The sequence below is a fragment of the Sapajus apella genome, unplaced genomic scaffold (assembly GCF_009761245.1).
Source record: "Sapajus apella isolate SASKATOON/1434 unplaced genomic scaffold, GSC_monkey_1.0 scaffold31, whole genome shotgun sequence".
In the NCBI taxonomy this organism is placed as follows: Eukaryota; Metazoa; Chordata; class Mammalia; order Primates; family Cebidae; genus Sapajus; species Sapajus apella.
This window is the reverse complement of record NW_022436971.1, coordinates 18443702-18456747: the sequence shown is the minus strand read 5'-3', so window position 1 is coordinate 18456747 and position 13046 is coordinate 18443702. Positions and strand designations below refer to the sequence as shown.

General features: G+C 50.5%; 1 protein-coding gene across 7 annotated transcripts in view; it reads left to right on the top strand.

Annotated features, from left to right (window-relative positions):
* RNF144A (ring finger protein 144A) overlaps window positions 1–13046 on the top strand; it is a 157591-nt gene that overhangs the window by 107091 nt on the left and 37454 nt on the right. For all 7 annotated transcript variants that reach the window (XM_032294220.1, XM_032294218.1, XM_032294222.1 and 4 more), the window contains one exon: window positions 4079–4168. In XM_032294220.1, the coding sequence (XP_032150111.1) occupies window positions 4079–4168 (90 nt within the window). The remainder of the gene's footprint in view (window positions 1–4078; window positions 4169–13046) is intronic.

Genomic DNA, 13046 nt, shown 5'->3' with positions numbered 1-13046 from the left:
TTCTTATCAGTGTTTTTGGGCAAGTGTGTTCATACTGTGGGCTATTTCAGAGCAGTTCAACTTGGCACATAATGGCTGAGATGGGTCCCCTCAGGCCTCAAAGGTGAAGGAGAAGTGGGTCAGACCAATAGGCAAAGCATAATGAAGCACAGGCTGAGAGATTTGTCCAGAAGAAAATGAGTGTCTCTTTGAGATGGAATATTACATAGGGCAACAGGTCTGTAATATAAAGGCTACTTTAAAACATTCGATTGCTTCTTTTGGAGTTGTTCCTTTGAAAGGCCTGTTGTCTCTTGACGAACTTTAAATTACTAAATTAATAGTAGAACCTGATGTAGCTGAGCAAATCTGGGTAAAATCTCACCATCTTCTATCCTGAGGCTTCATTTTCACTTCCTAGGCAAGCTTAATGAATCAGCGTGGCAAGATGAGTTTTCTTTAGCTCAAGTCCAACAAAGCTGTTCCTGGCCCTCATGTGAGGGGATTTGTGGAGTGACATCTGAAGCCTTTCAAAGTTTTCTAGGGCCTTCAAAGTCTTATTTATTTATTTGCCTTTTACTGTATTCCAGTTTTTTTCTTCTGAAGACTGATCATTGAGTTATGATACGATATCTAATATCTGGCCTGCAACTTACTACTCTTTGTAACTTTCCATAAAGAAGGGAGGAAGTGAAATGGCAGCTTTCCTCCACCTTGTCACAGAGCCTCTTGCAGGTCATTTAGGGACAGCATTAGACGTGGACTCACTAAAGTTCGGTTTCCCCAGGCTCCTTGGACTAAGTCACAGGGACTAGGAGGAAAGCCGCTGTTCTTCTGCTTCCAGCACAGAAATGTGTCCTCTCTGCCCTAGTCCCTGAGGCAGGCCCTCTCTGTCCACCTCCACCCTAAAGCAGGCTCTGCCTCTTGCTAGTGGAGAGGAACCAGGCTACACTTTTCCTCCATCAGAGTCATCCTCCTCATGGCCGGCAGAGTTGCCTGTGTCTTCTGTGCAGATGAAGAGCTGATGAGAAATGACCCTGTGGTCAGAGGAAGCGGATGTGAAGGGAAGGGAGTCTACTGTGGAGGCCCTTTACCAAAGACATTAACAGTGATTTAGGACAAGCACATAAATGCACTGTCTGAAGCCAGCCAAGAGCACTCAGAGGAGAGGGGAGGGCTTTCCTCTGCGCCTTTCTCTCCTGTCTTCCCCCAGTGCTTTCTGGCACATGCAGACATCCAGGTGTTGTGAATATTTCAGACCGCCTCCTTCACATCGTGGCTTTTACTCCCTCTCCTCTGCACCTGGCTGAGCTTATCTCCCCTTGAATCCTTACTGCTCCTCAGCTGTCAATGCTGGCCCAGCACTCGCTGTTTTCTGTGAACAGGGACATGTAGTTTCTTTCTTTTATGTATTTTTTTTTTTTTGCAGTAGATAGTGAATGTTTGTCGAGGTAACTGCTCCAGATCAGTATTATACAGTTTGCTCTGCATACCCATTTCACTTTAATACACATAGTATGTCTGTGAGTTGGAATGAGGAAGGCCAGAGAGGTTTATCTTTCTCAAACTAGTGAGGAAGGGACAGCCGTCAGTCCCTGATCTTTCAAACTCTAAAAACCACGTGTTTGTGTTAGACCAGTGTCAAGCCAGAGTTTACGTGGACATTTTAAAGCTGAAAGGGCTTAAACTGCCCTGGGGGATTTGCTCTTTCACCCACCTTCTCCCTGATTGCGCTTCCTGGAGCATTCCTGGTGGCTTCATTCCAGAACTTCTTTGAACAATAGGAGGAAAGTATCCCCATCAGGAAGCAGATCTACATTCCTGCAGCTCCGGGAGTGTTATGCCCCAGGACGTCGTCAGTACACTAACCATCACAAATCAGTCGTTTCTGTAGTGTAAAGCCATATTTCTGTGCTTTTATCAGGGGGTAAGAAAAGCGCTTTTTAAGTTGACATTTTGTTCGTGAAATCTGGCGGAGCGACAGCAGCTCTGCTCTGCTGGATGGCATGCGGGTCTGGTGAGATGAGAGCGGGGGTGAAGTTCTTGACCTTGAGGAGCCCCTCATCTCGCTGGCGAGCCCCCGTGATCCGACACATCACTCTAAGGAGGCAGCATGGCTAATGGTGTAAAGTCCCTGGCGGCCCAGAGGAGGAGTCAGCAGGTTACTGGGTCTATGGGCCTGAGGGTAGCTGAGGACTTGGAGGCTGAGTGAGTTTGTTCACCAGAGAGGACAGAGTGTGCTGAGCCAGGTTACTACCAAAGACCTGGGCATGATGAAGCAGGATGTGACCTCACTCGTGGCCTGGCCGGAGACGCTGGAAAGATAAGGTGAGGCCCAGACGACGGGCCCTGTGTATCAAGATCAGGGGCCTGGCTCCCAGCACAGAGGCCTGTGCTTTCCAGGGACAAGATGGATCAGAACCACTTAGGGAGTGTGAGGACTGGACCCTGCCTCAGACCTCTGAGTCAGTATCTTCAGCTTCCAAAAGCTGTCCAGGTCCCTCGGATGTGCAGCCAGGCTTGTCCGTGTCTGCTGGCAGAGTTCAATAACCACTTCTCAACTGGGTAGTCCACAGGATTTGGTTTGCGTTTCAGAAAACAAATTCAAAAGCTTTTGAAGAACCTGCAGTGCAAGACCTTGTCAGAGGCAGTCAGGAAAATGGAGAATGGGCTCATCTCAGTGTGTAAATTAATATCAGTGCAAAGGAAATTTCAGTTAAGAGTTCAAGGAGGAGAGAGCTCACAGCGGTGGAAGTGGACAGAAATAGCTTCATAGTCGAGAAAGGTGTGGCCAGAAGTGGCTTTGTGTTCGCCTGCTCCTCACCCCCCCACAGATGAGGCGTCTGGGCACCAAAGCCGGGCGCAAGGTGGTAGCGGGGACTCCACTTCCCAGCCGAGGCCTCTTACTGCACCCGTAGCAGCCAGGATCTGATGGCCCTCCACTCACTGTGCATTTAGACACCAGGAAGCTGAACCCTGAAACTCAGCAAACTCAAGGCTGGTGTCCTCCCCACAAGGAGAGGAAGGCCGGCTGCAGCCCCAAAACTAGCCTATCAGAGTTGATTGAAATGAGCAGAAGGCCCCTGCCCCTCTCCTGCTCCTCCTGGTTTTCAGAATGACTTCCTGTTCCTTTAGGCACATTGGACCCTGCGTTCATTTGCTTTTTTCTGAAAAAGCACAGCCTGTTTACAGCCCTCGTTAAATGAATCAGCAGCTTTGCCCCTCCTTGGCACCAGGTGCCTCACCATTTCCTGCACTGATCAGGATTGAAAGCGGTGCCTCCTGGTCCTGGAGGAGCAGACAGTTTGGTATAGACATGGCGTTTCCCTCGTGCCAGCGGGTAGTCATTGAGATTTAGGTGCCATGTACTGAGCTGGGGAACACAGTTAGACGAATATACTTGAGGGTCCCAGCTCCCGGAGGTCGAGGCAGGATGGAGAACGCCGGGAGGGAGGCGTCCACAGGAGTGCCGGAGTGCAGAGAGCTGCTGCCCACTCGGGAGGGTCTGAGAAGATGCAGGTAGAAGGTGCTCCCTGGGCTGGATCTTGAATCATGAGAAAAATCAAGTGGCCTGAGTGGAGAGGCAGCACTTTCTAGGTGAGAAGCCCGACCTGATGGAGGGGGATGGGCCAGCAGCAACGAAAATCATCCAGTCCTGGGAATAGCCCTGTCCCTGCCGGGGGAAGATGGCAGTGCAGAGGGAATCACACACAGCCGGGGCCAGCAGGAGCTCTTTGGAGCAGTCATGACCTGCGTGTTTAGTAGTCCTGTGTCTCCACGAGATCCCTTCTCTTTCCCACAAGCTCAGAAGTGGCCACTGCACAGGGAGGCCCTTCTTTGAGCTGGGCCTGATGGCTGGTCCAAGGCTCCCTCTAGTGCCCGAGGCTGTGCTGTCCTGGGTGGCTCTGTGATGAATGGAGGCCCTGGGAGCAGCAGCCTGGCCCACAGTAGCGACCAGGTGTTCCCGGGTGCGTCCCTTCCCGTGTGGCCCACGTCTCCACTTATTGTGAGCACAGGAGAAGAAACGCGTCAAAGGCTGGGATACTCACTGAACTCAGCAGGAACCCCTCGTTCACTCTGACTGTCTCTGCCCTCACAGGATGATTTCCTCCTGATACACTACGATAAGGGACCTTGCCGGAACAAGCTGGGCCACTCCCGGGCATCTGTGATCTGGCATCGGACACAGGTAGGAGGGGATTCACTGGGAAGTTTGATCTCAGAGAGAGAGAGAGAGAGAGAGAGAGTGTTTGTGTGTGTGTGTGTGTGTGTGTGTGTGTGTGTGTCTTGAGTGTTTCCAGACTTGCCTATAGGATGAAGATCTCTTGGATAGAAAGAGCTAGTAGATGTGTTTTTTGCTGGCTTTTTGCTGAGAGAGAAAGAGAGAGAGAGAGACTGTGTGTGTGTGTGTGTGTATCTTTAGTGTTTCCAGATTTGCCTATATGTAGACTGAAGATACCTTGGATAGAAAGAGCTAGTAGATGTGGTTCCTGCTGGTTTTTTGCTGAGAGACACTGTGTGCGTGTGTGTGTGTGTGTGTGTGTGTATCTTTAGTGTTTCCAGACTTGCCTATAGGATGAAGATCTCCCGGATAGAAAGAGCTAGTAGACATGGTTCCTGCCAGGTTTTCGCTGGTCTAGGCTTATCCTTACAGAAACCCTGGCCCAAAGTTAGCGTCAACGTGCATCACAACCATTGTCTGATGGGACTTCAACATCAGACTTCAGATCACTTGCACGTGACTCATGGCCTTGGTCATGGCCTGCTGACTGTGTTTAGGCAATCCTTGCCTAGCCCTTAACAAAGAGCTTTCTCTGGAGACCCTGAGATAAGCAAGGTAGGAACAGGAATGGATAACATGGGAGGAGTGGAAAAATTCCCTAGGTCAGTGGTCCCCAGCCTTTGTGGCACCAGGGACTCACTTCGTGGAAGACAGTTTTTCCACACACCAGGAAGGGGGATGGATTTGGGATGATTCAAGCACATTGCATTTATTGTGTGCTTCCTTTATGTCATTACTACATTGTAATATATAATGAAATAATTACACCACTCACCATCATGTAGAATCTGCGGGAACCCTGAGCTTGTTTCCCGGCAACAAGATGGTCCCATCTGGGGATGATGGGAGACAGTGACAGATCATCAGGCATTAGATTCTCATAAGGAGCCTGCAACCTAGACCCCTCACATGCGCAGTTCATGACAGGATTCCAGCTCCTGTGAGAGGCTGGTGCTGCTGCTGATTGACAGGATGCAGGGCTCAGGCCGGAATGTGAGTGATGGGGAGCGGCTGTAAATACAGAGGAAGGTTCGCTCGTTTGCTCCCCCAACCCTCCCCAGCCCCACCACTGTTAACCTCCCACTCTGTGGCCTGGTTCTTAACAGGCCGCAGATCACTGCCAGTTCATGGCTCAGGGGTTGGGGACCCCTGCCCGAGGTAATGCCTGTGCAGACTTTAGAGTTGATAAAGGACCCTCATGTTGGCAAATATTAACTTGTGCTTTAAACACATGTTTATTACCTACTGTGTGCTGGGTACGGCTCTAGTCGCTGGAGATACAGGGGTACATGAGACAGATACGTCCTTCTCCTCTGGAGCCTACATTCTATCTGGGAGCAGAGATGGTAAACCAGCAAGCCCCCAGAACCTAATAAATCAGTTAAAGCTGATGCGATGGGGAGCTGGTCAGAGACGATGGCAGGCACAGACCCTTTATGGCTTGGCAGGCCGCAGAGCGACCCTGGATCTCGTGCGGAGTGAGTGGGAAGCTGGGAGGGGTTAGCGGCAGGAGGCTTTTGGCTCCTGCTCCCTTCCTGCTCCTCCGGGGGCGTGAAGGGCTCAAGCCTGTGTTGTCTCCTTTACTGCACTTCTTGGGAGAGCCTCTGAGGCATGTGTGTCAGCCCCATCCAAAAGATGGAGAAACTCGGACTCAAGGAAGTTGCCAGCTCAAGGGAAAGGTCCACCTACAGCTGCGCTTCCTCCGCAATCTTAACTGCCGACCACGTGCAAAGCGTGTGGGCGTCCACAGCCAGGGATAAGACACGCCTCCTGTCAGGAGCAGATGCTGTGCATTCTTGGCCTCCCAGGCCGTAGGTCTCTGCTGCAACTGTCAACTCCACCTGGCGGCACGGAAGCAGCCGACAGTACGTCAGCAAGTTACCTTGGCCGTGTTCCAGTGAAACTGTTTACACAGGCAGGTGGGAGAAGTGGCCGGTGATGGTTGCGTAACCCTGTGAACACACTGGAAACCACTGAATGGGTGTGCTTTAAATTTCTGAATTGCGTGGTACAAGAATTATATCCCAATAAAGCTGTGTGGATAAACAAAACAGAACAGAGATGAAGCCAGATTTGGTCCAAGGGCCGTGGCGTGCTGCCCTCTGCCCTGGAGAGTTGGTCCGAGCTCCTTTGACTGTTCTCTCTGCACATGGCCTTGCATTGGCTAGAATCCACACCCCTTCCAGATCTGCTCTGGCTGCTGTGACAGAGCACTACAGGCCGGGTGGCGCAGAACGGCAGAGACATGTTGGCTCAGTCCTGGAGGTCAGGATTCTGAAATCAAGGTGTCAGCAGGGCCCAACCTGCCCTGAAACCTGCGGGAGAGTCCCCCCTGGCCTTGTCTAGCTTCTAGGGTTTGCCGGCCACCCACGGCATTCCTGGGCACATAGAGGCATCACTGCAGTCTTCTGTCTTCCTCCAGCCGCCTCTTCCCTGTGCGTCTTCACCTCGTCCTCCACCAGTGTCCGAATCCCCTCTTTCTATTAGGACATCAGCCGTATGGGATTGAAGCCCACCCTAGTCACCTCATGTTAACTTAATTGATCTGTAGAGACACTGTTTCCAAAGAAGGTCACATTCTGAGATACTAGGGGGCTAGAACTTCACATATTGTTTTTTGGGGGGACACAATTTAACTCACAGCAACACCTACGGTCCCCTCTCCACACAGCATAGAAACTGCCCAGCTGCATTCCTCTTCTGCGCTTGGTTTTCCCCCGGGCTATAGGTAGGGGGATGACTGGGCACTGATTTGGGGGACCCAGCATTTACACAGCCACTGTGTGAGTGGACGTGGTGTATGCACCTTGGTAGAAACTGAGTCACAGCTTGTTGAGAACCTGGACCATTGCCCGGCGCTGGCAGTTCACCTGTAGAGAAGGTGAGTACCAGGTGGGAGCAAGTTCTTTCCCCTGGCACCCTGGCTGGCTGTTGCTGAGTGCTGAGCCTCCCACATGCTCAGGCTTACCATCCTCACATGTGTTTTGCTCTGGAATCTGCGGTGGGAACAGGACTCAGCCCAGCCAGCCCACGTGCAGCTCACGTGGTGTCGGCTGGGGCAGCTCTGAGGCCAGGCAGGAGCCCCTGCAGGCTCGCGCCCCATGCAGCTGGTGCTTGATCTGGCTGCTGGCCGGGGCCTCAGGTGGGGCTGGCCGTCAGATGCCCTGATGCCATTGTGCCCTGGAGGTGCCAAAGGCCCAGTGCTCTGGGAACCTGGGACAGCCTCAGTGTGGGTCTCGGTGGCCGCGTCTTCCCTGCTCCTCCAGGCTCACTTTGGACTTCTCTGGGCTGCAGCGCCCGTGCTCTCCCCGCCTCCACTTTGCCCCAGCTGTTGCTGCCGCCTTGGTCTTTATCACTCTCTTTCTCTACTTGTCCTGTTCTTGCCCAGCTCTGCTTGTCTATATTCTAACCCCCTCTGTGGCCCAGTCCAGGTGTGTCCTCCTCCGTGAGGTCTCTGGTGCACGATTGTCCTCCAAGAAGAGCCCTCCCTCCCACATGGCCCCAGCGCGCTCTGGTCATAGCCCCGTGCTCATCTGCGTCTTATCTCTTAGGATAGAGAAAAGTGCTCTTGAGAGAGGGGACCGGATTTGCTCATCTTTGCAACCTCTTTGGTGCTGGTCCTATGCCTGGTACAAAACCATCTTTGGAAGCAGTGCCTGGGCAGAATCGTGAACGACCCATCTGGGTGTTGATTCACGGCTCTCTCCACAGGCCCGATGGTCCTCATGCCTTCAGCAGCTCTCTACACTTGGGGAACTTCACGGGGCAGGGCAGGGAGCGAAGGGTTGCTGTGCCCCCGTCCCAGGACCTGTGAGAGCTGCTTTATTTTCCAGTTCTGCTCCTAGTGAGGAGAAGGTGGAAGTGGATGGCTTGGAGCTTGTTTGTCCCCATTCAAAGACAAGAAGAACTATTTTTTTCTCCTAGGGAGGGACAGGAATAATACCACCTCTCTAATGACACCTAAGAGCTCTTCCTTTCTTTGAAGGCAGAGGTTGCAGTGATCCCAGATCAGGCCACTGCACTCCAGCCTGGGTGACAGAGCGAGACTCTGTCTCAAAAAAAAAAAGCTCCAGTTCACAAAAGTGCAGTGGGACCTGGAGCGATCGTGTTTTGGGAAGCAGAGCAGCCAGGAGTGTCAAGGTGCAGCAGGCGACGGCCTGCAGCTGTTGGAGTGGACGCCCACCTCCTTAGGAGCCCTGGCTTCGCTCGGACTCATCTCTGTCTGCCTTTTGGAAACCAGTCCATGTAAAGAGGTCGCTTCTGTCATCTCCTGCCTTGTTTTTGGGTGTCTGGCATCTCCCCTGCCCTGTCCTTCCCCGGGCTGCTGCAGCACTGAGCGTGCTCCCGAGTGCAGTGCTGTGAAGGAAACCCAGCAGCCACAGAGGCCTTTGGAGCACATGCCCCTGCCAGGCTGTGGGGAACTCGTAGGTCACAAGGAGGGTGAGGCATTAGAAGCAAAGAATTATTTCCTGTTGATAATTCAGCAAGCTGGAAAGTTCGAGAAAAATAGTTTGAAATGAGTGCCATCTAAATCAGACCATAAAGGTCCTAAATATTGGATGTTGCAGAAAATGCTTTGAAGGAGAGGACAGTGTGAGCAGAGGCACAGAATGGGACACTGGGGGGCCTCCGGGAGTGCAGCTGATGGGAAGCTGGGGCAGAGTAGTGATTGGATGTGGAGAGGGTGGAGTATCATGCTGTAGACTTAAGTCTGTGTAGCACTGGGGATCCACAGAAGGTTTTACAGCAGTGGAATAGAATGCTCCGATGGGGCATAACCTGAAGCCTTCTCCTCCTGAGACTCCTGGTCCCCCACATTTGGCCTCCCTTTATTTTAATTTCATCTGCATCTCTCAACAAAGCAGAAGCTGCCAGCCTTGTGGCCTCAGAACACCCCACTCAGGATGGCCTGCTGTTCTGCCTTCTCCACTCCTGTATCTCTCTCTTGCTCTGTTTTGTTCATTCTCCCTGTCAATCTGTATTCCTCCTATCCATTTTTAAGGCTCTGCTCCAGCTCCTGCTCCTCCAGTTACCTGGCTATAACCAGCCCAGGCTGCAGCACATGCTGAGCAGTGGCTTTGGAATCTTACTTGACTGCAGCCCGCAAGGAGATATGTTCCAGGTGCATAGATCCCCGTGCACACCCACGTCGACATAGCTTACCCACTCTGGGCGCCTGCATTTTCTGTTCTGCTCTGTTTACTACAGACCTCATCTTGACCCACAAAATTGCTTTATCATCCTACAAATGGGTCAGCTGGGCCACCCTCTGGCACAGACCCTGCCGGGGCTTAGAACTTCTTGTCTAGGTCTGGTTTCATAGGCTCCCTGGGGAAGCATTTCTCTGTCATGCAAGGAACTTGCTCAACTCAAGCCTCATCAGCACTCAGAACGTGCCCTGAGTTCAGTGTCCTGTGATTCCCAGCGTTCAGTGTCATTTTGAAAGGCTCCTTCTCCCAGGTTCTTCCTGCCTTTAGAGGTGAAGCTCAGTAAGATTATTCTAAGAGATCTGGGGGAATTCCACTGTGTCTCCTTGAGATGGCAGGCTGGTTTCATTATGTTCATGGGAGCAGAGGTTTTATGTGCCACGAGCATCTTTACCCAGTGTCCTTGTCAAATGGACCTTTCTAGCAAGATAGCAGTATGAAGGAAGAAGTGTTTTTGTTGCATAAAGTTTTTGTACAGTTTGTATCCCAAGTGATACATTTTTTATTCAGTATAGCAGAGTCTCCTATGGAAGCAAATGGCAGTGAGAACCAGCAGAGTGGCCGTGAAGGCAGGGCCTCAGGGTGGACAGATGTCTCATGGTGACTGCACGGTCGCTGGAGTGAGCGTGGGCGCTGGAGCCACACCTGTGCCCTGTCCGCCCACCCTCTTGTGCATTCGCTGTACACACCATGGCATAAAGTACTTGTGGCCTTTTTCAGGTGCTATCCCAGAAATCATCCATCATGTGGAGGAGCATTTCATTTTCACTGGAGTAACCCTCCTTCCTCAGGACCCCAGCATCTGACAAGGGACACCTTATCCAGCACCAGCTTTTCCTTCTCTTCTGACAAGTGAAAAGAAACTTTACCCCGGTTCAGCTCTCATCGAGAGCTCATTTTTAGCTAAAGGATGGCATTAACTAAAGCCAGCTAATTACTGATTCTCTGTATTCACATTCGTGAAGGAGTGCACAGTGACAGTTTCTGAGACTGAGCTGAAGGACCAGGCGTTCCTTCCAGAGATGCTTACGTCCTGGAAGCCACATGCAGTCACAGTTCTAAGGGTATTTCTCACTGAGATCTGTGAAATACGCACCATACAGCTCTTGTATTTACACCAGGATGCTCAGCTCTTATCTGTTTTAAACAAATATTGGACCTCTGGGTATAGATTTTTTGGGGATAGGGGTATAGATTTTGCATCTGTGAAATTAGAAAATTAGACTGGATTATAATCCAGGGATCAAATATGATACCATGATTCTGCACCTCTGTGCCACCTTCAGTTACCTAGTATCAGTGTGTGTTCCGTTCACCTTACCGTAGCTCAGATTTTGGCTTAGTTTTTCCAAGCCCTTCAGTGTGGTTTATAGAAGAATTATCTGGGGGAAACCATTCAGAACATTACCAGGTTCTTTTTCTGGCTCATCCCATGCACCTGGGTCGGACATTTATTATGAGAGGTGCCGAGCTGTGCATGGAAACTTACAATGGTGTGCAGAAAGGGTGTTTTGGCTTTAAGTAGCATACATTTAAGAAACTTCCTGGGAAGGGCTGACTGTTCCTTTAAGTCTCAGGGTTTGCCAGTATGAACAAAGCGGTGCTGTGCAGATTCTCAGGAGCCTGAAACCATTTACCCCTCCCTCTGCCTTCTGTGACCAAGTATCTGACACACGTCCACAGCACACACCGAGTGATTTTTTCTGTTTTGTAATATTATTTGCTTCCTGTCTCATTTTTCACTGCTGGCTGCGTAACTCTGGCACCACCTGTATCTGCCTGTCACCAACTGGCAATGGGTTGGGTAACCCCAACTTTTCAAACAGCAGGCAACTTTAGAGACGAGGTGGACTGAGTGAAAGGCGAAGATGATGTGTGTCTGGCCAAGAATGTGGTCATTGGGTCAAGGCTTTTGGCATCATTTTGACTGCAAAGAATGTGTGGCTCCTTCAAGACAGACAGTTGTGTGCCAGGTAGTTGAGGTTGCTCGAGAGTGCCCTTCAAATAAAGAAGAGCTGACTGCATGTTTTATGCGTCCTGCGTATTAGCGTGCACATGATTTCAATAAAGCATCACCCGAATTCACACTGGATGATGCCACCGCTGATGATAAGATGTTCAGACAAATGAACGTAGCCAACTGGGCAGCAAGCATGGATTCCCAGCATTAGCAGAATCTAATGTATAAATGCAACATGACATAATTTATTAAATGCAAAATGTATGCACGTCTGTGTGTGTGTGCGTTGGTGTGGACTTTCAGGAGGAATCTAAGTCAAGGTATACTTTCTTCCACACACCTGGGATGCTTTAGTAGGGATATCACATTTGAGAGCTGGTAATGGCCCACACAGATCTTTTACTTCATTTGTTTATTTTATCCATGAGAAAACAGAGCCGGGGAGAAGTGAACCCTGAGTGGGAATGAGAAGCATGTGCTGGTGCTTGCATTTACTGGCCACTCTGAACGCTAGGTGGCGGTCTAGCCCGTCCACCATCAGTTCTGCAGGCTGTGTGCTTGGGTCAGACTATGCCAACGGCAAGGCTGGCTGGAAAGCCGGCTCTGTGCCCCTTTGACCGGCCATGCCACCTGACTCAGATGAGGGCATGCCTGCATTTGAGGCTTATTTCTTTTGGCCTTTATTCAAAACTAGGGATAAACATGTTTTAAAACAAAAATCAAAATACATAACAGGCAGTATTGGGCTTTAAGCTCCAGGAAGGACAGGGGCCAGGTCATTCTCTGATGCACCATGCCTGCGTCTTTTCTATCTTCTCGTTGAAAATGCCCTATTCCAGTATTTCTTCTGTAGTAACAACCTGCTTGTCTCCAGGATCTCAGCCATGGCCATTGGAAACCCTCCTTTCCCCTAGCAAATGTAGGTGTGTGTCACTCTGGGGGGGTGGCGTTCACCCCTGGAACCTGATGGCAGTTTCTGTAGAATGTCTTGTAATCAGTTTATTAGATCTCAGTCTTTTTATGCCAGACAGAGTCTTCCTTGAGGGCCAAGACATGTGCACCTCTGTATCTGCAGCATCAAGGGCAGCGTCTGGGTCAGCGTAGTAGCTAACAGGAAACTGGTTAGTTAATTGGATATATAGATGTATGGATGTTTGGGTGCTTAGATGGAAAAGAGCAGAGAAAGGGAAGGAAGGGAAAGGAAAAATGCGGGGAAAATGAAGGGAAGAATTTATAGTGAGTGGATAGATATATAGTGGGTAGATGAGTAGATGGGTGGGTACATGGGTTGGTGGGTGTATGAATGGAAGGGCATAGACTGGTGAATTGGTAAGAAGATGGATGGTGGTTTAGATGGATAGATGGGTGTGGATGGATGGTTGGATGGGTAGATGAATAAATAGATGGGTGGTTGAGTGGGTAGATGGATGGATGAATGGGTGGATAGATGGATGAGAGTGAATGGGTAGATGAACAGATGGATAATGGTTAGATAGATAGATGCGTGGATCATGACTAGGGATGGATGGATGGATGGATGGATGGATGGATGGATGGATAGATGATGGTTAATGGGTGAATGGGTAGATGATGGCTAGATGGGTGGATGGATGGATGG